This window comes from Pollicipes pollicipes, unplaced genomic scaffold, assembly GCF_011947565.3.
Source record: "Pollicipes pollicipes isolate AB1234 unplaced genomic scaffold, Ppol_2.1 Scaffold_6686;HRSCAF=7923_pilon_pilon_pilon, whole genome shotgun sequence".
NCBI classification, from domain to species: Eukaryota; Metazoa; Arthropoda; class Thecostraca; order Pollicipedomorpha; family Pollicipedidae; genus Pollicipes; species Pollicipes pollicipes.
In genome coordinates, this window is record NW_023596921.1 from 16,820,926 (window position 1) to 16,847,891 (window position 26,966).

Here is a 26,966-nt window from a genome sequence, read left to right on the forward strand (position 1 = left end):
CGCATCGCTCCCACAGCTCTTGATGACTTGCGACTGCAACGACCCACAGTCTGCCTAATGAACGCACACGTCCAGGTGCGTTTTAAGCACGCGGCTGCTTCACCACGTGCTTAAACCCATGCACACAACACGAAACCCCACGTGCGCAGCACGAGCACTCCTTACTGTACGCCGCCGGGCCCCTCCAGCTCGCCAGGCACCAGGCGCTCGCTGCGGCGCAGGGGCTCCTACGCCGGCACGCCGTTAATACAGGCGACCGTTTGTGGCATCGGCCGTCCGCCGCGGTCGGATCTGAATGCGGTACGTCACAGGAAACCGGTCACTGAGGCTGCTCTGCTGCAGCCGCCGCAGGCCGTCGCGCAGCTGGCTGGACTGCTGCCTCCTGCGGGCGTCGCTGGGGCCGCCGTTCGCGCCCCTCCAGCGGTGCGCAGTGCGCGCCGGGTGAGATGACGCTCAGGTCGCTGACGCGGTAGGTGGGCACGTCCAGTCGACTGGGCCGCTCAGGACGCGCGGCCGTCGGCCACAGCTGCGCATCGCTGCCGTGCACCGCCAGCCGCAGCGGGCACCAGGGCATCCGCGCCACTGTCGACGCCGACGCCGACGCCGACGCCGACACCGACGCCGCCGCCGGCGCCGACCCCTCGGGCAGGTGCAGAGCGGGCAGCGAGGCGCAGAGAGAGCGGCCAGACGGCGGCGGCGGGGGAGGCGGCGCCGCTGCCGACCTTGGCAGAAACTGCATCAGGAGAAGCTCAGCCTCCTGGTCGTCAGCCGCCAGATGGCTCGTCACCGAACAAGTGTAGACCTCGGAGAGATCACTCTGAAAGGTCCGGGAAACCCTCAGTACGGGCGTGTGAGGAGGCCGGTATGTCTAAATTGGTTTGCTGAATGAATCGCAGATGTGTGTGCTGAAACATTCATGCAGATCATAACGAACCAAAGTGCCTCCTTGTGCCAGTGATTCACCATTAAATCTGAGCCTTGCACGATCAAATACAGTGCCCACTTCCGCATCTAAGTACGGGGGCTTGGTTTGGTAGCAGCAGGCGTATTTTTGGGGTCACTACTATCATCGTGCATATTCTACCAAATTTCTGCCAACTTAGATAAGACAGCAGCATTAGCCTTCTTCCTTGGAGAAAACCAGGAAAATTGAAATATAGTTGGGTTGATATTTCGGCAACATGCCTTTATCGAAACAATAGCAGAAGTCGAAAACAAAAAGAAATAGCAGCTATCGAAACTTCTGCTATTGTTTCGACAAAGGCATGTTGCTGAAATCCAACTACATTTCCGTTCCCCTGGTTTTCTCCGAGGAATAAGGCCAATACGACTGTCTTATCTATGTGAATAATGCTCCTCGCTAAAACACTTGACATCTTACGTAATTTCTGCCAACTTGTTCGACAAAGACATTCTTGCGATCAGATATTGATGGTATTAAGCATTGACGTTGCTGAAATTGCCGGGCACTGCACAATTTTAGCAACGTTTGTTTTAAGGGCGTAAAAGAGTGTCTCTATATACCTTCAATGCTACCTTTGAGTTCCCATCCAAAAACCAGAATCTAAAAAGCATATATATATGCCTTCCGAATAAGCAGGACCCAGAGACCCCGCGGTTCCCTTGGTTGCCCCCCCCCCCCCCGCCCACTAGTCAAATAGTATTGCAATGCTCGCAAACTGTTTCAGCACTGCACACGCCACCAGTACATACCACACTGACCTGACCGTGACCCCTCTCAGCATGCGCTCGGACCGGGGTTAAATCGACCCCGAAGGCTTTCCGGAATGATTTCCGAAGGGCACGGCTACGCCGCGCCAAATTTTGCACAGCTGTAGAAAATTGAATAGCGGATTGTTTAGTATCAAAAATGTAGATGTACTTTGTGAGGGCACTGACCTACGCAGGTCAAAGTCAGGTAATGGATTCAGCAAGGTCAATTTCTAAAGACTCGTTCCATCTGAACACATCCCATTGATCTGGGATCAGGTATAAAGGTCAGATCAAGGCGAAAACCAAGCTGTTTTATTACTCTAGGACTTGCTATATGAGGTCGTTTCTGGTGCTCATTTCGAATTTATTGGTAACAGGAACCGCCTCATCCATCCTTGGTGCATTTTTCATAGTAAAAATAGGTCACTGACCTAAAATGACTCAGGCCAACATTCTGTTTTTAGGAACACACTGCCTAACGTAATCTTTGTCGCTTATTCGAGTGCAAAACTCAAAGCAAGCAGTCTTGTACGATTTGCTCACTCTGACATCCAAAAGATGAAACAAGGTCCCTGATTATAATTGAGCATCGACTATCTTTTTCTTAGTACAGGTATCTAGGTTCTGGGAACACTTAAGAGACCAACCTGGGGCTTGACCTTCACTTATTTTATTTGACCCGAAGGTCACAACCTAGGAACTTTAAACTTTGATGTAAGAGAGTTAACGTAAAGACCAATACACGCTGTGAATGTGGTGTTTCTAGCCCTCTTATTTCCTGATATATTAGGGGTCAAATTGACCCCCTCCGAGCGAAGGGCATCCAGCCGGTCATCCGGGTGCATGTTAACATCACACTGACCAGACCGTGGCCCCTCTTCATATCACCCTGACCAGACCGTGGCCCCTCTTCATATCACACTGACCAGACCGTGGCCCCTCTTCATATCACACTGACCAGACCGTGGCCCCTCTTCACACCACCCTGACCAGACCGTGGCCCTTCTTTACGCCATACTGACCTGACTGTGGCCCCTACGTTAATTTCCGAATAAAAGATCCATTAATAAAAATGGTGGGTGCCCCGTAACTCAAAACTCCATTGAATTCCGTAGTGGGCTTCCTCGCATTATCAAGCATGGGGTACTGATACCAGGGACGGAACAAGTGTGCAGCGACACGCACGCAAAAGAATCGATCTCACAGCGGGGCCCGACATTACAAGCTACACTTCGTCATGATACCATGATCGTTCCCACAGCGGGCCCAGTATCACAAGGCACGCCTCGTCATGATACCATGATCGATCTCACGGCGGGGTCCAGTATCACAAGCCACGCCTCGTCATGATACCATGATCGATCTCACGGCGGGGTCCATTATCACAAGGCACGTCTCATCATGATACCATGATCGATCTCACAGCTGGGTTTAGTATCACAGGCGATGCATCGTCACGGCAATCCACGCTTTGTCACGACAAGCCGAAACCCTTTACAGTTCAAACAGAGATCAGGCTAGCCCCTGGTGACGTCACACTGACCTCTGATGACCCCGTGCTGGATGGCGACCGCTGCGCCACACTCAGCTCCTGCTCCAGTCCAGTGATCTCACGATCCAGCTGGATCACTTCCCGCCGGTAGCAGCGGTTTTGCACCTCTGCGCGGTAGTAGATCTCTTTACGATCGTCCACCAGTAGCCTGCGTGGCACATGATAAACGGATGATCTAACACCGTCCTCCAAACATGTCATTCAAGCAAACAAAATCTTCAAACAGATATATCTCCCTTGAGTCGTCCCTCACCGGCCTGAGTGACAGATGACAAGTAAATGCTTTCAATTTTTCTGCTCTTCAAGAATTAGCTGGTCCTTATCTCTTAATACCTAACGTAACATCACGCACTGCGTACCGTCGCACGGTGATAAATAAGGATACGTGATAGACGCAGGCCGGCATGGACGCAGAAGCAGCTCACATGGATGGTCGCACAAACAGGTCAAATGGGCAGACGCAGGAGATCGCGTCGACAGATACAGGGTGCCCTGATGGACGCACGATGAGTAACAGGCCGCAGAAGTCAACAACGTGGCCTCCCTCAGATTGAAAGTGCCCCTAATTGTCCCCTTAGTGTCCCCTGAGTGCCCTCCCTGGTATGTCTGCACCAGGGGAACGCTCCTGATGACAATGGTAACATTTTGAAGTATATTGTATATTGAAGAAGTATTGAAGTATATTGAAGTATATTGTATATATACATATATACACACACACACACATATATATATATATATATATATATATATATATATATATATATATATACATATACACCACTGCTCGTAAGATCCGATTTAAAAAATTGGTAAAAATCCTTGCGATTTTACCACCAGCAAGCACAATGCATGACATGCATCATAGGTCGCAGATTTTTAAGCGAACGAAGTCAAACTCTGTATATTATCCTCAGTATATCGAACGCCACGCCAATAATAAGGCTTAGTTAATTCATAACATTACATTTGAGCACAATGACAGCAAACAAGCGTGGGCAGATTAACAAGGAAGGCCATGCCAAACCATGCAAACATTCAATTTTGACTTATATCTCAATTTGCCTTGAAAATATCGACCACGGGTCCTGGTTTTTTATACAACGTAGTTTCCTATAACATCCATATCTCTTGCGTTTTTTTGTTATTCCGTCTTTTACGGCTCACAAGATGGCAGAAGGAGGGGGAGAGATTTCCCCATCTGGGATCAGTCGAGTCAAGCAGAGAAGGCTGCGTTCTATTAGCGGCAGATAACCTAGCCCATCGAGCCATTCAGCGCGTAGTATCAAAGTGTAGCACGCAACGTTGAGGAAAGCATATCTGGATAAGGCAAGAAACTACGTTTTCAAGTGGCTTCTGTTCGAAAGAGATGGGATGAAAAATACCGAGACTGAACACACCATACCTTTCAGTCACATCTTGTCAATGCCGAATGAAATGAACTGATTAAAAAGCAGAACAAGAATATGTAAAAACATGTGCGCGGCTACTGTGGAGCGCGACGCGGATAGATCGAGGAATCGCGGACCTCATCGAACACTGGTGCATCTATCCGCGAAGTAAGGCGACACCAGCCCAGCCCCTGGGCCCAGCAGGGTAACACTGGTGGATCTCTCCGCGAAGGGAGGAGACCCCGGCCCAGCCCCTGGGCCCAGCAGGGTAACACTGGTGGATCTCTCCGCGAAGGGAGGAGACCCCGGCCCAGCCCCTGGGCCCAGCAGGGTAACACTGGTGGATCTCTCCTGCGAAGGGAGGAGACCCCGGCCCAGTCCCTGGGCCCGGCAGGGCAACACTGGTGCATCTCTCCGCGAAGTAAGGCGACACCAGCCCAGCTCCTGGGCCCAGCAGGGTAACACTGGTGGATTTATCTGTGAAGTGAGGCGACACCAGCCCCGCCGCTGGGCCCAGCAGGGTAACACTGGTGGATTTCTCTGTGAAGTGAGGCGACACTGGCCCCACCGCTGGGCCTAGCACGGCGACACTGACACAAGGCAACAGCCCCACAGGAGATGCGCGGATGGGTCAGTCCGAAACCGGCTCTTTCCCATTAGTAAAACGGGTCCACCGCCTGGACCGTTTTTGTGGACTGGATATGTTTTCTTGACCCCAGACACATTCGCAGCTTGGGAACAGTCCCATGACGGTGGGAACAAGTGCCGTTGCGGCCGGGCCAGTGCAATAGCGGGGGCGCGCCACCCACCTGCGGGTGTTGCTCTCCACCCTGAGGCCCAGACTGCCAGTGACCGGGTCCTGGTCGGCGTGGTAGATGATGGAATGGATCTGCCGAACAGAGAAACGCTGTTACATGACGCAGAGCGCACCCATCGACTGCAGCGACGCGGCACCTCTGCTGGCCGTCCCGTCGCATACCATCGCATGCCGGGGTGCAGTTGCATGCAGCGTGCAGTTCGCACACGCCATAAACGCAGCGTCAGTGCGCCGAAATGGATGGGCCGCTATTCTGGTCGCGCCAAACTTGTCTTGCCAGCGAACGCTTGGTTGATGAGATTTCCATCTGTGGGTGAGGACGACGCCTTCGACACAGCCGCCATCTGACCGCGCCAAGGCCGCAGTGTGCGGCTCACTAGCCGATCGCCAAACGCACTCGGACAGACCGACTGCTGGCGAGAGCGGAGGCAGCTGTCCGGGGCCGACTGCAGCGCCGCCAACGGCCGACCGCGGCACCTCTAGCGGACGCACCGCAAGGGTCGGCTACCGTCATCAACGACCTGCGCTGCACTGCTTGCCGCCAGCGTCTGTCGCAGCTGAGTCGGCGCCGCCCGTCTGGAGTCCTTCGGCGTGAGACGGCGTCCCGCGGCCGCTAATAAGGCTGAGTAGTAAAGTAATTGATAGTCACTTGCGAACGGGGACAGCATGGTCATTGTTGCATTATTTTTACATTTATTCCTTGACGCTTTTAGCAGCGTGTGTCGACGGCGGGGCCTTCGCACAACTTGTCACTCATACGTATATGAAAGCGTCAGCTAAATGACAAAATAAGCCCCCCCCCCCTGCGACGCCGTGGCCGACACCAGCAATGGACGAGCGTGAACTTGTCGTGGATCCCCACAAACGTTGAGCTCATCGTATGTGCGAATTACTCGGTAATCCGCGCAGCCGTCTGTGCTGTGCATCTGGCCAAAGAATTGCAAAAACGAACGTCTGTCTGAAAAAGATCTGTCCTACAGAGACATGCAGACAGACAGGGAGGCAGATAGACAGATAGAAAGACAGACAGATAGACATACACACTGCTGATACTGATAGACAGACAGGAACACAGACAGACAGACAGATATACAGACAGACAGACAGACAGACAGACAGACAGACAGACAGACAGACAGACAGACAGACAGACAGACAGACAGACAGACAGACAGACAGACAAACAGACAGACAGACAGACGGACAGACACACGGTCTGAGCTTAGATGACCTTTGCTTTCAGTCCAGATCACCAATGTTTTAAGAATCTCAGTCCACGGATACCGACCGACGCACTTGTTTCTCACGTGTAGCCGTAGTCTTTTGCGTAGCGCAGGGTTTGGGTGCGCAGTTCACGTTGTCACGCGGCACTTATATGGACAAAAGCGATTACGGTGGTCATGCAACCGCCCACCGGCGACATCTTCCGCCAGGATTCGAGACCGGACCTCCAGCGAGGAAGCCGGAGCCAGTCCCGGCTGGGGCCCGCGTGGGGCCACATCGGCTGGGCATCGGCGAACAAACGGAGCACTGGTGCTGTAGGCGTACGGGATATACGGCTCCGACATGTCTTACTCCGGTGGTAAATGTTAAATTGCACCGGTCGACAGCTGGAATGTTTTGGAAAAAAGCCCACGATGGCTAATTTGTGAGCTCTGAGAACGAGGATCGTGTTTAAAGTCGTTGAGCGACCCGTTTCTTTAAAGACGCAGAGGACGTCGAAATGGGCTCAACTTGTAACTAAAACGGTGTCCTTTGGTATAATTTTCACGACATGGGAAATCTAATATGACAAATTAGGGATTTAAATGTTTACGAGAGCACGAAAGGGAAGCATAGAAACAAATCAAAAGAAGAAAAACGGACGAGGGCAGACAAATGAAATATTCCGCATTGCGTGGGCATTGCTAAAACAGGCCATGGCATTTTCATCCACTTTTTTGCGCTGCTTTCGGAAATGCTTATTCGTTTGTGTAACAATTGAAGCTGCACCAGTTGGCAGGTGTACATATAGCTCCATCCGTGGAAAAAGTCAAATGTAAAAGTTTCTTGTTCAGTGTCATCACCAGTGCTCTGCCCATTGGGTATGGTTTGTAAGACGTACATTTCGATTCATTGATAATATGAAGAAGTTATGACATCCATACACTGAAAAAGGATTTAAACTACATCGTAAAAGTGCCGCCACTCATTGCCGTGTGATTGTATACCAATTCTTCCAAGGATAAAGAGCTGCATATGACAGAGTTGTCTGTAGTAACAGCAAGTCAATCAAAGCAGATGAAGATAATACAACAGATATAGTTGTAGTAATATTAGTTCCCCTGTTGAGCAAGTACCCCAGCCATAAGTGTTGAGTAAGCACCCCAACAATAAATGTGGAGAGCTTTGCGCTGACTAAGCAATACAAAACTGCGATCACCCTGATACTTGTCTTATGATATGAAGAACACGCCATAACTCAGCATGATACATTGAGACAAAACTAAAAGCGTTGTACATGTTGGGTTTGAATAATATGATCTCAGTTTCCGACAGTATCGATGAACAAAGCCATTGACACATTCTTGAAACAAACCCATTCCACACAATGCGCGCTGTTCAAGTGTTTCAAGTGGAGCTTTTTTATATGGGCGTTCGAAATACAACCATGAATGACAAACTACAGCAATTGTATCGCAGCAGACTGAGTCATCTAAACTCCGTCTGCCTCGCACAAGTTGGAATTAAAAGATCATATCTCTGAGTGGTAACAAACGACATCACGGAGCCGCCCCAGCCGTCTCAACACAACTGTCTGCCATTCTCGTGACCAACATGTCTGCTTGAGACGAAGAAGCACAGAGAAGATGCCAATAATAATCACAAGTCGGTCGGTTATGAGGACGCCACAGAGCAGTGTAGCTGGGGTGGCTGCGACCGGCGCCTGGCCCCATCCAGGTTCATCTCCGATCCGGCGACGACAGCGCAGACTCGGCCTGTGAGTCAACAGCAGGACTCGGGCCCGTCGGCGAAAGCAGAGTCAATCTGGGCAGCGCCAGGTCGCGGCCGACCGCCGACTCAAGTGCCGCGCGAGGCGCCGCGGTGGCTCCGTCGGCGTCGACGGCAGGCAGGACCGACGTCACGGGGGGAGAGGGGGGGAGTGCGGCCGGCGCCCACCGGCCGGCTGAGCCCAGGCGACACCGACGGCCGTCTGTGGTCAATCGTCTCTGCATGCGGGATGGCATGGCTTTTTCCCGGTGGGAGCTGCCTCGCAATTGGGCGGACCCGCAGGCGTCGGCCAGACGAGAAATGTCACCGATGGAAGGGGTGGAAAGCAGGGGAAAAGGACACACGTGGATGTCGGTAGCCCACGACGCGATGCGACCACGGCCGTCGATCGGGGGGGGGGGGGGGGGGGGAGAGATTCAGGAACAAAACACCGGGAAAGAGCTGTTGCCAAAATTCCTAGTCGAACTTTCTATGTGCCTTATGACATGGGCTCATTCCCAATTTTGTTCTGGTTAGTGGTACGACCCCTGACCTGTGCTGGAACATTTGGCTTTTCAACGGCAACAGCAACGCCGTTGTATTCACTTTCCATATCTGTCTGCATGCCAGATTTAAACTGAATGATGAAATACACTCTCCTGTGTTTCTGAATGTAATGAGTATTACACTTGACAAACTGTGTACCATCTCAATGCGTTATATGTACCCATTAGCTCGTCTCACGATGGCAAAATAAGTCAAGGCATAATTTGCATGAAAGATGGGGTAGCTAAAGAATTGAACACAAAGAAACATAAAAGATGCTGAATCATATAAAATGTATGAAAAATAGGTAGTAGCAAACCACATGGCTTGTCCTGAGGGTTATAAAAAAAAACAAAAAAATTTACGTCGGAGACGCCTTTATTTCACCATTTTGTACCCATTCGCCATCTCTCGTTCACGGTGCTTCAAGATTTGGGACCGCAAACGTAGAATGAAAAGTTGATCCGCGAAGATGAGACAAAAACACGTCCGAAGTCAAGTATGGCGCCTGTTTTGACAGGCATGATGAAAAAAGGTTGGTTTAAGTCCTGTCTATCATATCTGTTCGTGCCGTATAAATCTGGCACCAACTCATATGTATGTTAAGAGTGCTAGCACAAAAATGCCTACATTACACAAAGAATAACAAAAGTGCACGCTCAACCAATCAAAATTACGCACGTAATAATAAATCCTGTCTATCATATTTGTTCGTGCCGTACAAATCTGGTACAAACTCATATTTATGTTAAGGGTACTAGCGCAAAAATGTCTACATTACACAAAGCATAACAAAAGTGCACGCTCAACCAAATGAAATTACGCACGTAATTTACGTTTCTAATTACGCACGTAATGCACAGACCGATTGAACATATTGCCACTTAAGCACGGTCCATTCGCAGCACGGGTCTTCTGCACCACCAGCAGCAGATGTGAGTCTTCGGCCGAGTTCGCCTTCGGGCCGAGAGCTTCCAGCGGGGAGGCTGCCACGAATTAGCCCGTGCAGCTCCACGTGGGACAGCAGTCAGGGAACTGTTTGCTCGGGTCTACGGTGACCACATTACAGCCGGCGGGCACGCTGCTGCACATGTGGGTGGTCAGAACACCGCTGCTGCAGCTGAACTTCCTGCACCTGCTTCCGAACACAGACTGACCGTTGGCCACCTGCCGGCCGTCGTGTTTACAAGAGCCGGAGCTGCGCGCACTGCTGCCGCCGCCGCCGCTACCGAGTCTGCCTCCGCTGGTGCCACCCCCGCTGCCGAAGCCGCCGCAAGACCACACCGGGCAGCAGTCGGGGAAGAGTTTGTTGACCTCGCGCTTGATGACCGTGCAGCCGGTGGGCACCTCGGCGCAGAAGCGTGTGGTCAGCACGCCGTTCTGGCAGGACAGGCGCTGACAGCCGTTCCCCTGCACCGTCTGGCCGTTTGCAACGGGGCTGCCACCGTTTTCGCACGACCCGCCGCCTCCTCCCAGCGGGATCCGGCCGCCTCCGCTCAGCGGGATCCGCCCGTCGCCTCCGCCCAGCGGGGCCCGGGCGCCGCCCTCCCCCGCGCTGGCGCCAGTGCCGCCGCCTAGTTGTACGGTGCCGCAGCGCCAGCGTGGGCAGCAGCCGGGGTAGGGCCGCGCGCCGTCCTGGCTGACCAGCTGGCAGCCGGCCGGCTGCGGCTGGCAACCCTCGCGCTCCAGCTCGCCTCGCAGGCAGACCAGCCGGCCGCAGCCATCCGGCACGCTGGCGCCCTCCACCACGCTAAGGCCGGCCGCCGTGCTGCAGTCAAACAGCTGCGCAGAGGCCCGGCCGGCGGCGGCGGCCAGCAGCAGGGCGCAGCGCAGCGGCGCGAGCGCGCGGGGCGCAGCCATCACGCTCAGCCAGAGGGTCGGATGGACTGCAGCCCGCCGGCGCCGCGCCCACCTTATACAGGGGAGGTTGAGCCGGCGCCCAGAACTGGTTTGGGCGCCGGCGCGTGGGCAGGCGGACGGCAAAACACGGCCCTGAGCCAGGCATGGTCCTCGGCACCTACACGACAGCCGGCGGGCCGGATTGACACTGCAGCACAAATGCGCCACCGCATTGACTTTATTAGCTGTCGAGGCAGTTCTGGAAGCGTCGCTAGAAACGTCACTTCAGCATAGTTAGTGGTTCGCCATTCGAGGTACTGCTGGCCAGGCAGATTGGCTGGGCCACGAAAACTCCAACCGGGGCCTTTTTCAACTGATGTCGGTGCCTGTTCGGCATCTTACAGGGCACGGGTGCGAGTCGCACGGCCCTGGCTCTTTCGACATGCTCTTTATTCATACGCCATCGACGGCCACGCTTTTCCCCTCGCAAAGGCCGACAGCTTACAAAACAGGAAAGTTATTAAGTCACGTATTCCGATTAGCTCCGGATTCCAATGCACTCAGCGTGCATCCGGAATCAACGACGACGAAGTCATCTACCAAAGTGAGCCATGCCACTTGGCGCCGACTGGAAGCATGGCAACTTTTGCTGTCTTTTATGGGACACGCCTGCGCCGTTTGTTTACCGTGTCCTAAATACTGGAGAACTGGGCACACCAGCAGCCATGAAGGGATATGTCTGACCCGCAGTACAGCTTTTAGCAAGGATATTGCCATCAAGGCACATTTTGACCGATATTGCCTGAGGACTGAAGTCAATCCAGAAAAAGCTGGTAGCGTCCTGCCCCCCCCCCCCCCCCCAGCCGATGCATGGATGGATGCAACTTATGTCCATGCCGACAGGCACCCTGTATGCACTATATGAACTTTGCAGCTTGTCGTTCGATGTCCATTTGCAGCTTGCCGTCGCAGATGTCTATCCCTTTGTGCCCCCGCAGATGTCTATCCTTCCGTGTCCCTATGTATTCTATGCCCCTGTGTCCTGTGCCCTCCCCCCCCCCCCCCCGCCGCCCTTGCTCAATCCCTTCAAGCGCTCGCCTCACGACAGGGCAGGTAATTTGACTCGCCTCGGCGCACGCAATCCGTTCAGTCCTGGTGCGGCCTCCGGCCGGTGGCAGTGGTCGCTCAAGGTTAGGCGACGTCAGGCTGCAGGACAGACTGTGTCGAGCGTTGCGGCGCGCTAGAACTTTGTTACAAAATTGGCCGTTGCACAAAATCTGGGATCGGATAATAGCATCGGGGTGTATACAACAAACACGAACTAACGTAAGCTCTGATCGCAGAAATCCCTCCAATCAAAATGTTCGCACTAAATACAGGACAAGATGAGGGTGTCTGAAACTCACTTTTGGCACAAAAAGCAGGCAGAGTGTGGTAGTGGTGGACATGATGATGAGCGAAGTGATGAGCACGAAGGCCAGCGTAACGCGTTCCCAGACGGCGTTGGCCATGGTAACCACGATGACGCTGGTGATGACAACGTTGTACACGCTGAGGCCGATGTAGCGCGAGTCGTTGAGCGCCGGTATCTTGACACCTCTGCAGCGAGCAAGGACACCAGGCGAGAATGTATCATGTCGTGACCGTGAGCGATATTACAGAACACCGCTACGTGGTGCAAATGGTAAGGGTAAGGGCAGAAAATGTGTGTGAGGAAGAGAGGGAGAGAGAGAGAGAGAGAGAGAGAGAGAGAGAGAGAGAGAGAGAGAGAGAGAGAGAGAGAGAGAGAGAGAGAGAGAGAGAGAGAGAGAGAGAGAGAGAGAGAGAGAGAGAGAGAGAGAGAGAGAGAGAGAGAGAGAGAGAGAGAGAGAGAGAGAGAGAGAGAGGAGAGAGAGAGGAGAGAGAGAGAGAGAGAGAGAGAGGGAGGGAGAGACAAAACGGTGAAAGATTATAGCCTACATTATATAGGCTATAAGATTACCGCACAAAGATAAAAGCCTCAAAAGGCTGTCCCTGGAGATTAGTACGCTTAAGATGACGTCAGTGCGACGTTAAGTTGTTTTATGCACGGGATAAAACAGCGCTCACTACCTTTTAGCGACCGGATTGAGCGTCACCTTGAAGCAGGATAAGCTATAATTCGAGAGCGATCCCTTACTATACAAATCACCGCGTGGCGGTCCACTCACCTGGTCTCCCAGGCCATGTAGACCGCCACTGTGAGCAGCAGACCTTTGTAGGCGTACAGGGCGCCCAGCCACTTGTGTTCGTGCTGAGAGTAGCACACTTCGACCTGCGGGAGGGAGCGCGGGGCTAGAAGCAGGCGTGGTTGAAATGAGCCCTGGATCCTGACTATGTGATGCGATTCTTTGAAAGCCGGTAGTTCCTGCCGTCCACACATTGCACGATTAAGACCTCTCGTCATCTTCTAGTGCGCTGCCATCCAAAGGTGCCTTATGGGGCAATTTTGCATGCAGATGCAGGGGGATAAGCCCTGGTTTACGGGGTATGCTCGGCAACAAAGACAGAACCTTTTGCGAACTATTTGGTCACATATTTGCGAAATTGGCGATGCATTGCAACAGATCAAACCACATCACAACAGAGCATTTCATTTAGACGATACCCAAAGTTTGACATTGGTCTGTACTCGCTAACGCTTGCAGCGTAAGCTTGTGTAGAGCACATGTCGAAGCACTGACGTTTCGCTGCATGAGCAAGTTGAGCAACAACATGTTGACAAACAACCGTTAAAGCAACCTTATATCCACATTTAACAATATCCTGTTCAAGCAGCTCTAATCAGGACAGTTTGTAACAGCTGACAGAAATATACTAAAAGCTATCATATTATATCAGTGCTGACGTCAGAGATCAGCGGCAACACAATGTTTTTCCAATGACGCTCAAATCAGTACCTTTCGCAGATTGTTTAGTCAAGATTCACTTCGGATTCCAAATAGCATAAAAACCAAATAACTGTGTTTACTACCAGTCGTAAGAGTCGCGGTGACCTTAGCACCTTCAGACGAACGGCATCAGTGCTGCGTGGCGCTCTAAATCATCTCGCCACTTGAGACCGCTGGCCTCGGCTGCTCGCAACGCAGCTGTGAATCGGGTTCAGTGCAAGGCTGTAGACTGCCGTTGGTGGCGTTTGTGTCGTGATGAGCTCACTGGCTTGAAATACGCAGTTATTTGTCAGTTGTTTTTTTAAAGACGCTGTCCGCCTCTTGCAGGGATCTACCACTTAGGGCGTAAATGGTTATAGCATTGAACAGCCTTGCTGATCCAGGAGGCTCTTTTTTGTGGACACCCAAACCATGGCTTCAGAGATTAACGGGAATATTTGAGCGGCGCATGTCAAGGATTCATCCAGGGCTTTCTGCCGCCGAGAGGAACATCAACTTAAGGGGAAAATGCCGAGTGCCGCTGGCGTAAGTCCTGCACACTGCTCTCCGCACGGTAGATTTACTGAACGACTCAGTTAACAGACGTAACATAAATCACTTTTGATTGCCATTACATTGTGTCTGGTGTTAAATGCAGGCAAGAAAGCTTTCAAAAATGTCCTGTGCATCTGCTGATACCCATATCTCTTGGCTTTCGTACTAAATTTCGTTGAGACCGTGTTACGAAGTGCGAGTTCTGCGCCGGTAATGATTATGCGAAGATGGTGAAGGTCGCCATCGTTTCCGACTGATCGTACGTTGATATCACCTAACCAAAATTGATATCGTCTTCAGGTGCTTGTAGAACCATGCAAATCGATTGATGTAGGGCTAGGGGGATGCAGCTTGCAAAATTCTTAAGGAGGGAGGGCTCAGGAACAAAACAGGCTGAGCCTCAGGAAAAAAACAGGCTAGAAACTCAATAACTAATTAACTAACTATCAAAGTACGGGAGCAGCTGTCTGGAAGAGCTTACGTTTGGTGAGAGGGTCTCACACAGCTGAGAGGGTCTCACACAGCCATAGTCAGTGCAAGTGGTTGTAAGTTCATCTGTAGGGTTCTGGGGTAATAAAACAGCTCATGTTACAAGTGTGCACCAGCCTCTGTCTTTTAGCAGAATGAGTAACAATGGTAATGGGTAAGGTAATGGGTAGGGTCTGGCTGGAAGGTACGTCTGCGGCAGCTTGTGGCAGGTATGTCATACCCCTGACTCCAGCCCAGTACTCCACAGAGTCTCACCTGTGTCAGGTATGTCATACCCCTGATTCCAGCCCAGTACTCCACGGTAGTCTCACCTGTGGCGGGTATGTCATATCCCTGATTCCAGCTCAGTTCTCCACGGTAGTCTCACCTGTGGCACGTATGTCATATCCCTGATTCCAGCCCAGTACTCCACAGTAGTCTCACCTGTGTCAGGTATGTCATACCCCTGATTCCAGCCCAGTACTCCACGGTAGTCTCACCTGTGGCAGGTATGTCATACCCCTGATTCCAGTCCAGTACTCCACGGTAGTCTCACCTGTGGCAGGTAAGTCGTACCCCTGTTTCCAGCCCAGTACTCCACGGTAGACTCACCTGTGGCAGGTATATCATATCCCTGATCCCAGCCCAGTACTCCACAGTAGTCTCACCTGTGGCAAATATGTCATACCCCTGACTCCAGCCGAGTACTCCGCGATAGTCTCACCTGGGGCAGGTATGCTACACCTCTATCCCAAGCCGAATACTCCATGGTGAGGTTGCGTAGCTGCCGTTGCATGGGGTCGAACGTGACCCAGACGGTGACGATGACGCAGTCGAACAGCAGCAGCACCAGGATGAGTGACATCAGCTGCGTGTCCTGCAGCATCTGCCGACCAACGGTGCAGTCAGCAACCCGCCGAATATGTCAGGCGTGTGACTGCTGTGATTCGTACCATTGTGCCAAGATAGCCTGTTAAGGAAGCCAGACCGTGCACGTGCAGCGTTAGTTAAACGAAGGGTTACAGTCATGAATTTCAAAAACAAAGATATCATGCATGCAATCGATCTAGACTAATCGAATGAAAGACAAATAATAGCCAACAAACTATTACATGCGCCAAACAGAGGGGAATGCGGGCGGTGCCGTGTCTCACAACCACGACAGAGCTGTCGAGTTGCATTCGTTAGAGGTGGCTACTGCTGCCACCATTATTGAACTTGTCTCATCCAGAACCGAGTTTCCATCACATTAGAATAAACCACGACTCAAAGGGTTGCTCATAATTGTCTACAACGTAAAATGAAACATAAAAAGCTGTATTCGATCCAAGCTCTACGGCCTTTGGATGGATCAGAAACGACTTACACCACACAGGGATGAACGCTTGGTTTCTGGTTTGCACAATCGAAAAGCCGGCATTAAACAGTCGCTCCCACTCTCTCCACCTTCGCCTGGGGGTAATCCTTGGTACGCGACCGGTAAGCACTCTGTAAGGCTATTAAATGGGACAAAAGGCGCAGGCAGCAGTACAACGTAAAATAATATATTGCACATGGAATAACAGGCACTTGGACTTAAAAGCAATCACAATAAAAATCAACATGCAGTTGTGTTAAGCAATTCACCCTAACATGCCAAGATAACACGAAAGTGCATTTAACTACACGACACCTCAGTGCGAAAATGAACTCCAAACATCCTGGAACTGGAGACCGGGCTGGTCGTAAACCCGCCGCCAATTAGTTACAAAACAATTTTATACAGAAACCAAATGTATGACGCATTTCATGGAATTCTAGTCCGCTAAAATCGATAGGAGGTGAAATTATACACCCAGACAATGACCCTAGTAAATGTAATATGCAGTCCCGGAACCAGTCACACAATTATGACTTATTGCATAACTTCCAGCGTTCCGGTTTGGGCTCACTGGAGTCACTTTTGGCTCACCGGAGGCACTACTGGCTCGGAGCCGGGCTCTTGTTTCCAGGTCCACCAGACCACACGTCCAACTTTGGCGGCGCCGCCAAACACTCAATCACATTACGCACCGGAGAACTTTCAAATGTGTCCCGGGACGGGGAAGACCTTGCCGGATATTACCGCAGGGACGGGGCCTGACGGCTACGATCGTTTGATTCAGCCGATCCCAGGCGCGGGTGGGAGAGGTAGGCGGCCGCACGGGCGTCGCCATTCAGCAATAGGTGCGTCGCTCGTGCTTCGGCGACGGCCGAGGGGCGGCCTCAAAGGGGAAGTGCTGGTGCGGTGCAGTACAGGGTATGATCACATATATGCATATATACAGGGATCACATATATACAGGGTACACAATCCATACGAGACAGGGTATGGATTGTGATCCAATATGAACGTACCGAAGACAACTGATCGCTACCCACACGTCGGCCGTAAACACGCGAAATTAAAGAAAAAATGTAATTGTAATATATACAAAGGTTGAAAACATTCGGTACAGCAAGTACATACACTAACAAATTGAAAGCGAAGCCAAATAGTTCACCCGTTTGTGATGGTAAATGTTTTAAAATAAGATCGAAGTTACTGGGATGTGAGACAACACGTCGACCACACATCGTACTTGTGAAATTGGCCTCGATTAGAGAGCTTTAGCCGGTACTTCAGCCACCACCTGTTTTGGCAGTTGTTATCTGATAATACGGACGGAGCCAATTTGCGTGCGTGTGATTAACGATCAGGGATTTTTAATCCACCTTGAACACATGCACTCCCGACACGAAGACAGGCATTGTCTTGTTTGATCAATCTAAATTACCATAATGCACACAGCACACCCTAACAATGGCCATGCTCCGGGCAGAAAATATCGTCGTGCAAACGCGCAAAGGTAAAGACTTTATTTGAAGAATTTCGAGTCGCCAGCATGTAGGCTCATCGCATGCCAACAAGAACATGAAAATCGGAGAATGGCAGGCCGAAGAGCGGACAGTTTCACCGGGAGGCACTAAGCTATCCAGCCAAATGACGTCAATGAAAGCATAGCGCGCCGACCATCTCGCATCGTACTGGCCTCCACAAAGTCCAGTCGCCACAGATTGTGTTCCCCGATTCAGACGGCAGCAGGCCTCGGTAAGCAACGGCCGCCTCGCCAGACCAGACCTGACCTGACCTGCCCAGCCAGCCCAGCCTAGTTCAACCCGAGCCGACCCGACCCGACCAACCTATCCTAATCTAGCAGCATTCATCCGCGCCAACGGACCAATGTTTTGTAATTTGTTGCAATCTTGTTATGCTTAAACTAGTTGGTATGCACTATTTGCTATTACCTTGCGCTGTTTCCGGTAGTTTTGTCTAGACCATGGTGCATCGTTATCGACGTGATGTGAATTTGGTATGTTTTCCGTTACAACTGAAAATTATACCAAGCTGTCAAGCATACACGGACGCGTGTCGACGCGCTTCTGTGTATAGAACGGTAGCAAATATGGAGCAAGGCTGATATCTGCCACCGTTTTCTGCACATGTGATACCCTGTCCGGTGGCTCGCGGGCCACTTCCGAGATTGTGATGAAAATCGTGGTTATTCACATAGGCAACCCTCCGGCCAGGGCGCGGATGATCTGAGGAGCTGGCTAAGCCAATCAGCTTCTTGCAAATGTTGTATTAGTCCCATTCACGTTAGTGGAAAGAAATGTACCGTAGGCGTTATTAGAACGAAAATGCGTATCGGCCCCCTAAATTTGGAAGACTTCCGTTCTCCCTGTCACAGGATAACAACTGATCTGGAACTAAATGATCGAAAATGACTATCGTCCACCCGCCCCTCCCTTATGTGACTCGCTCTTTTTCTGTCCCAGAATTATAGGCGATGTTCAGTTTAATGGAAGTAATAACATTATTTCCAACGGACTTCAGAAAGCCTGTATGAAGTGCTGAAATCATTTGAGTGCGCAAAGCTGCTCATTTTTAAGGGCGGATTGAAGGGGGGGACAGATGGAGAAAAATTATGTCATGGCCCCACTCAAGATAGCTCATGTTCGACACAAATGACACATTTCTGACTTTCAATAAAGCTTTAAAGGCAAGCGATACGACTGACATGCACCAAACTTCAATGTATTTTGCTTTGCTTAAAAATCAGAATGTCTTTTAAACTTTGCCCTCCATGCCAGGACTGTACTTGTTCTCAAGACGGTGTTCTGAATCCACGCTTGCTCATTTCTGACATAACTAGCTAAAGGTCACTGTTGTGGGACGTTTGAAGGCCGGAAGAACCACATTATCTGGCGGCCAAGCCCACAGAGAGCTCGATGGTCTGTGCCTTGTGGGCATGTGGACGCGGAAAAGCGGCAGCTTTGATTAGCAGCAGCAGAAAGGCTGGTTTGCGCGCTGGCTTTTTGAGGAGAATAGAATGGCCGTTGCGCATTCATTCCCTAAAAATTTGCCTTGCCCATGATGGTCATGTGGCTTCCGAGAGGCAGTCCGGTGCGGTGTCGGCTTAAGCAGCACCCCAGCGAGGAGGGCACGCACAACCCCCGCCTCAGCAGCACCCCAGCGAGGAGGACAGGTGCAACCTCAGCCTCAGCAGTACCCCAGCGAGGAGGGCACGTGCAACCTCCGCCTCAGCAGTATCCCAGCGAGGAGGACAGGTGCAACCTCAGCCTCGGCAGTACCCCAGCGAGGAGGGCAGCTGCAGCCTCAGCCTCAGCTTCAGTATCCCAGTGAGGAGGGCAGGTGCAGTGCCGGCCTCAGCAGTATCCCAGCGAGGAGGGCATGTACAATGCCAGCCTCACCAGTATCCCAGCGAGAAAGGGCGTACAGTATCAGCCTCAGCAGTATCCCAGCGAAGAGGGCAAGTACAGCGTCGGCCCCAGAGCCACTTCATTGGACATGGCCGGGAGAAGATCGGGTTCACCGCAGCGTCCGGCTCCTCACCCCTCCCCCTCCCCTCCCCGATCAGGGAAGTTGTCCCAGCTTGACCGAGCCGCAGCCCGCCCGTTCAATGGCCATCACCGCTGATCAGACGGCCCCCCTCCTGAGCTCGGCTGACGTCACGCTGCCCCCCCCCCCCCCCTCCTCGTGCCGGCAGGGTGGCTGGGGAGCGTGAGGTGCGGCGTCCCGGCAGCGTACCGAGCGCGGTGATCTCATGCCAACACCAACGTGGCGCAGCGATTCAAAACGCATTGAGCGCACAACTGTCACCGAGCACAACCGTTCGTGCGGAAAGTCTATATGCATGCATGCCCAAACACTCCTCACGTTCGAATCCTGACACGCCGGGAAAGAGGAGACGTCTGCTCCTTAAACTATGCTAAGCCTGTTAACGAGCAGCAAAACTGTGCCAGACAATACGAGATCGGTTCGAAAAACCGTGCTTCGAATAAACAAAATGTTTTGTCCGTGCCCGTGCCCAATATTCTTATTCTTAAGTGTCTGCAATTTTTAACTGTCAGCATATAGTCACGGACATACAAATACCGGCCATAGATTTGGTAAGGAGATGACTAGGGCATTCTACGGGGAACTGCTGTATGCACACACCTCTGTCTTTAACACGGGTGGCCGCCTGGATAACCTTCGCTCGGGTAGGGGGGGGGGGCAATTTAACCCTGAGATGTCGGGAACTAAGAAAGCCAGATGCACTAAATTTACAGGGTCTGTTGACCTGTACGTAAGCTAACTTAGGTCAAAGTTTCAGGTTCCTAGATCATGATCTTTGGGTCAAAAAAGGCCAAACAAGGCCAAGCCCCAGGTTGATCTCCAGAGTCCCCAAAACCTAGATAGCAGTTTCCAAGCAAAAGATGACATTATCGTTCAAGGTCAGTGACCTTGTTTGACCTTTTGAAGGTCAAGGTGGCCAAAATCATACAAGATTGCTTTGAGTTTTGCATTTTACTGAGCGATAAAGGTTACGCTAGGCAGTATGTTCCTAAAACAAAATGTTGACCTGGGTCATTTTGGGTCAATTACCTATTCTGACCTCTAAGAAGTCCATGGAAAATGCATAATGCGGTTCGTGCTATCAATAAACTCGAAATGAGCACCAGAAACTATCCCATACAGCAAGCCCTAGAGTAACAAAACAGGTTGATTTTGACCTTGGTGTGACCTTCATACCTGACCCTAAGTGGATGTAATTCGCTCATTCAACTATTGTGTTGCCTAAGAAAGCATCTCAGAGATGTATGACTTCGTCTAACACTCCGTTGTTGGATCAGATTGAAGGATTCCCTAGAAATTGTCTTCGTTGAAACCCTCGCCTGACCTTGACCTGCCATAGGTCAGCGACCTTACAAGGTGCATCTGAACTGATGCCAACTGAAGTGATGCCAAACGATCCGCTATTCAATTGTCTATAGTTCCGTAAAATCTGGCGCGGCTACGCCGCGCTGTTCGGAAACCACTCTGGAAAAACTCTCGGTGGGTCAATTTGACCACCATCCGAGCGTGTGTTAATGCATTCGTGCCTCTCCACGGCAAATGTACATTGTGCATATTCTTCAGTAGTCTACGCGTGTCAGGCCACGCCAGTTTGCGTAAAATTGTCTCCTTGCACCTCGGACCAGGGGTGGCGCCACTGGTTTCAGTTGGGGAACAGGATTTTCCAGGGGCCTCCAGGACAAGATGGGGCTTCTTCACAAGCAGGTCTCCTGAGTCTCGTACTCAAGGGGCAGAGGTACCAAGTTTCTTTATCAAATTGTTACATGTATCCTATCCTTGTACAAAAAATGTCGAAATTACACAAGCCAGAACATGGACATTCCGATTGCTCAGAAAGAGGGTTTCACTGTTCTAAAACAATGTCTCCTGTTCCAGTAAAGGACCTCCAGTAAAGGCATGGTGGGCCCCCTAATTCAAAACAGGATGCTTTCTATTAGCGAATGGGCCTCCGACCCGAGCCAGGGAGTCACGTTATCGCAAAGCAGGTCATCCTGATCCGGAACCGCGGCCACTTGACACATGAAAGGGTCTCCTGTTTCAGAGATGCGGCCTCGTAAGTATAGAGGGTGCTTCCTAACCCAGACCAGGGGTCTCCTAGTTCATAAAAGGGGCCTCCCGAGACAGCAAAGGGGCCTCCTTAACAAAACGTGGGGCCTAATAATCTAGATACCCTAGTCGTAAAGGCGGCCTTATGACCCACAAAACATGCGCTCACTTGCAGGGAATTTCTTGACCTAAGTTTTGATAATCTACGGGTAGCTACAATGCTTTTAGTTTGGAAAAAGGTGTCTCCTAAAAGTTTTGAGGATCAAAAACATACACTTGCCGCCTGTCTGCCGGTAGGAGCAATTGTCCCTCTGCCCCCTGCTGCGCATATATATATATATATATATATATATATATATATATATATATATATATATATATATACATATATATATACATATATATGTATGTATATATATATATATATATATATATATATATATATATATATATATATATATATATACTGCCGGTACCTACTACGCCTTCAGTTTGGAAAAATGTAAAGAACAAATACATGCACAATACTCGACTTTTGATGCACAATATCTGAGCGGACAAACGAGACTCATTTCCGCTGATCACATCGGACTGCATTTTAACGGTAGTTTCTATGAGGTTCACCAAATTCTTCGCTTCACGAAGCTGCAGTTTCACATCGGCTTGGAGTGTGAAAACGCTCTTACGTATAGCAATCTTCCATCGGCTGACATTCTTGTAAAAAAATAAGAATAAAAAGCTATCCTTGACATCGGGAACGCCACTTTCGGTGGCCAGAATCTGGGGATAAATCAGGGTTTAACAACAAGCTGTATCAGCAACTTCGCCTGAGCCTTAAACCAATTTAAAAATTGACACCTCTAGTAATTTTCAATTCTGTCTCAACCTCAGTGAATAGATGCCACGCCCGCACCTAAACCGATGCGACTGTTGACCGAGTGGACCCAGCGACAGAAGCGCCGCGCGAGGAAAGACCGGAAAAATCAGGAAAAGCCGGCCGTCCTGGCTCCTGAACCCGAGAGGCGCCGCCGCGCCGGGACGACCGCTGTCGGCTCACCCTGTTCTTGATGACCCCAGTCCGGCTGCCGACGAAGATCTGGTGCACGCGGAACGTCTTGGCGAACATGGCGCCGAACGCCAGGGAAAAGCCGATGCTAAGAAGGTACACCCGGGCCTGCGGGCGGGCAAGACAGCGTTTGCTGAAGGGGAATAATCTCAAGTGGGTAAACAGTGGTTGGGGCAGAGAAGAGTGTCGTCAGTTTATTTAAGAAGAAATAATCACGTTCCAATAGTGATATTGGCTGGCGGGAAGATAAGGTGCTGTGGTATTCATGGTATTGCCTGGCAGGAACACAAGGTGCTGCTTTTACGGACTGCGAATGTAGTGTGGACAAGGAAGCTCAGGATAGCAGCAGGAGGCGATATCAGACGTTCAAAGTAGCAAGAGGTGGTGATATGGAACGTTTAGAGTAGCAGCAGGCGGTAATATCGGATGTTCAGGATAGCAGCAGGCGGCGATATTGGATGTGCTGTGCGCTCAGCTTTGCCAGTAGAATTCTTAACGCCTGGTGACGAGCGAAACCTGGTGCTGATACGGTCTGGCACATTGTATTTAAAACGGAGATAAACTTTATACAATTTGTCATGAACGAAGAAATCCAATTCCATCCAGCGTCATCTCATTAAGGATTAGACGTGTTGGAACAATCTCCTGCTGGTGCGTCGAGTCAACAAGATCATTAATTCACTTGTTTGTATTTAATCACAGATAAATCTTGACTCAGCGCCTAAGAGGATTTCCGGATTAGTTACTGTAGCGGAATTCTGAATGCGACGGGGACTGTCATATCACGGATAAGGCGGGCGCGCACAAAAGAAAAACTGACAGGGAAGAGAAATCACGGCTTAACTCTATTCACGTCGCCCTCATCTCGGAGGAAGCTGTGCGGTGCGAGCCGCAGCTGGTTGAAAACGAAGTGGGCAGATTTCAGCTCCACCACTCGTTCGCTGATATTTTCCGCTTAGCACTGTTTGCTTACCACCATCTTTAAAAGGCAATGGTTTCGCAGAGACGAAGACACGCATCACGGTCATTCATGCAAGCACCGCAAAACCAATTCCTTGAATTCTGGGAAGCGCTGAACGGGGATTACGCTGGAATGGTCGGTCAGGTCTCGCGGGGCGGTCGGCTGGGTGTCGTAGGATGATCGGCCGGGTGTCGCGGGTGTCGCCATTTCATAGTCTCCTGAGTTTTGCACCAGAATGTCGGGATGTTGGACTGGGTTCGAATTAGCAAAGCATGCAGGAAAAATTTAAATATAAGGCTATACCGCACGTGAACCTTCTGTGTGATGGAACGACGCCTCAGGCCGACACCCTTGCCAGTCTGTGAACTCGGAGAAGTTCTACGTAAACAAAAAAGAACAACATAAAACTTCAGGAAACCCTGCAGTCGTACGGGATCCCATGGCCTGTAGCGTGACTACGGAGCCAGAGTCGGACCTTGCACCCTCTCCAACCCTTCCCGACACGGACAGTGGAGCACACGTGTAAGTTTTGCGACATGAGGATTTATTGGCTGAGGCTGCGCTTTCATAACAATCGGTTCGCTCGAGTAACTTCCTGAAACGGCCGTCATCGCCAAATGCGGCGGTCCCACGCTCCGACGCCAGAGCAGGGAAAACTACCAGGAGGATGGCCATGCTGCACGCGTCAGGGGAAGATAAGAATGAGATACCGCACAGCGTAACATGTCAATGCAAACACAACTGACATCGTTATTTAAAAGACTGACTCAAGCCACCTCATCGCCCGCCAACACATCTCTCTGCCCATACAGTCACGGTTTAAAAGAGCCCTCGAGCAGGGCACGTCCACCGGCGCGCGAGGCAGAGCAGCCTGTAGCGCGGTCTGGTGATCCCGCAAGACCTGGCCGACGGCCCACGAGACCCAGCCGATCGTCTCACGAGAACCGGCCGACCGTCCCGCGAGACACGGCCGGTCGTCTCACGAGACTCGGCCGACCGTCCGCAAGACCCGCGCCACAGTACCGTGCAGACGATGGAGAAGTGTCCGGTGCTGGACAGGGTGGCGTAGTCCAGGCCCAGCAGCACCACGGCCACGTACACCAGCATACAGCCCACCACGGTGATGCTGTTCAGCTTCGGGCTGGACAGCTTCACCTGCCTGAGAAGCGGACCAACGACGCGGGTGAGAGAGAAGCAGGAGAGGGCCGTGTGTCCCGTCGGCAGGCCTCAAGTTGTTTGATAACGCCGGTTTCTGACCGGATTGTATTTTATTATAGCTTCTTCTGACAATTCAAATAATTCCAAAGCTTCGTGATGAATGGGAGAGCTTGTCCTGAAAAAGAGCCCAAACCTCTCATAATAATGATGACCTCGCCACACTGTAGGTCGCTTTGCGTGCGCTCTGGCGGGCTTACGACCGCGACGGCTTAAGTCCCAGCTATCGCAGTAGCTCAATACAGTAAACGCCGCGTGCAGCGAGACTTGCAAACGTACACAATTCCATTAGAGACTGCAAGGGTAAAGGAACGGTCTAGATGTAATGATCTCATCATTAAAAAAAACTGCACTTGCTGAAAGCATCCTTTTCAAATGTATACGAATGAAGTTGCGAAATGCGTTCACGGTTCATTTTGTTACATATTTCGTCTGAACCTTTGCATTGGATGGATTTCCGGATCCAGGAATAACAATTTCATGAGCCCTGGACCCACCATCCGATCGTGAAATTCGAAAGGTTAAAGGCAGAGTTTTGTAGCAAAAGCTTGGCGCGTCGTACTGCTCGACCTGGACCGTCCTAGTCCTGACGTCGACTGACCTTTCGAGCGGCCGCTGCCACCGGCCGCAGGCCGTCCTAGTTACGGGAAATTGCGAGTGCTTAAGTGCTTCGCCGCGAGCGGATGAGTCCTAACACCAGCTGAGCCAACTGACAAGCAGCCAACTTTAACCAACTGTGCTGTCGGAAAAGACTTGTTCTCGTCTTTTTTCGCGTAGCGGGGAGGTCTCTACACTGTCACAAGTCTGCAAAGTTAAGGCCTTCGCGTGGGTGCTATGGAAGGTGAACATATGGTTGTGACACTTTTAGAAAGGTGGTGATCTATGACGCGGCGGCTAAAGAGAGCCGCAAGAGCAACAATATTTCAATGACCTGGGATTAATAGGCGTTAAAACCTACATTTCAAAACCATGGACGTCCTGCTTAGCGTCCACTCTGTGGTACTTTGCTTATGGCAGTGTTCCACAGCAAGACATAGCACAATATATGCAAGCTTTCCCTTGTTAATTGTACCCTGGGCTGGGCAAGCCTCATTTGGGAGTCGGAATATCCCGCTTGTTTTTGGTAAAAGTAAAACAGAAAAAACCTGTTCAGTAGAGACTGCATATGCTACGTCAGTAAATATCTCGTCATCAGTGATTTTTCAAAGGGAAATGAAAATCATCACCCTGTTCTCTTGAAGAACCATGCCCAGCACGGAACACCGTGAATTAGTTCACGGTTGAAATGTCTCAATGGCGGCACAGCTGACATTGGCGTCTTCCCTCTCCTCTCATCTCCACGCCCTGCACCGCGCTACCCACTTCATGTGCTTGTAGTAGACGTTGAAGGCGAAGAAGACGCCGGAGAGCAGGACGCCGAGCGAGGCCAGGCAAACGATGGGCAGCAGGGCGGCGCGCGACACCGTCACCACGCGCGTCACCAGCAGCCGGCGCGCCACCGGCGCCTGGCCGCCCGGCCACCAGACGGCGGCGCAGGCGGCGCAGCGCAGCTCCAGCGCCGCCGGCCGCGGGTCGTACAGCGCCACCAGGCTGAGGTTCCCGCCTGCCGGTCACAGCCCGGTCGCAACTCACCGATGCACCGACCCCGCGTCGATTTAGATGGCAGCGACAGAGTCGTCCTCTTTATGCCCTATGCTTGTTCGGTGCAAGTCACATACCATCACCAGAAATGAAATTGAGCCCTCGGACCGTTCGCAAATTGAAAAATCCGATATTGCCTGAGCACAGCCACAGAAAAACCCAGCAAAGCGCTGGAGAGAGATAGCTTGTCAGAGCATAGCAAGCCACTGAACGCGAGGCCGTAAGGTCACTTCAGGTGCGGGTGCTGCCGCTTCGCACGGGCGACTTGACCCTCTCACCTCGTAGCTGATAGAAGGCGCTGAGACCCCTGCGATCGGCCCCGTTGAAGCTGACTGGTCCCTGAAACATACGCTGCTGATAACGGTGCGGTGGGACGA

The 26,966-nt window shown here is 51.4% G+C and overlaps 1 protein-coding gene across 1 annotated transcript in view; it reads right to left on the reverse strand.

Annotated features, from left to right (window-relative positions):
* Positions 1 to 243: 243 nt before the first annotated feature.
* Positions 244 to 26,966, reverse strand: part of LOC119107977 (gamma-aminobutyric acid type B receptor subunit 2) — a 100,801-nt gene continuing 74,078 nt past the window's right edge. Inside the window, exons 9-19 of the mRNA XM_037231565.1 lie at positions 26,868 to 26,928; positions 26,311 to 26,551; positions 24,757 to 24,892; positions 22,764 to 22,880; positions 15,464 to 15,625; positions 13,018 to 13,121; positions 12,235 to 12,427; positions 5,466 to 5,545; positions 3,257 to 3,413; positions 621 to 817; positions 244 to 382 (exon numbers count right to left, since the gene is read on the reverse strand). Of these exons, the coding sequence (XP_037087460.1) occupies positions 244 to 382; positions 621 to 817; positions 3,257 to 3,413; positions 5,466 to 5,545; positions 12,235 to 12,427; positions 13,018 to 13,121; positions 15,464 to 15,625; positions 22,764 to 22,880; positions 24,757 to 24,892; positions 26,311 to 26,551; positions 26,868 to 26,928 (1,587 nt within the window). The remainder of the gene's footprint in view (positions 383 to 620; positions 818 to 3,256; positions 3,414 to 5,465; positions 5,546 to 12,234; positions 12,428 to 13,017; positions 13,122 to 15,463; positions 15,626 to 22,763; positions 22,881 to 24,756; positions 24,893 to 26,310; positions 26,552 to 26,867; positions 26,929 to 26,966) is intronic.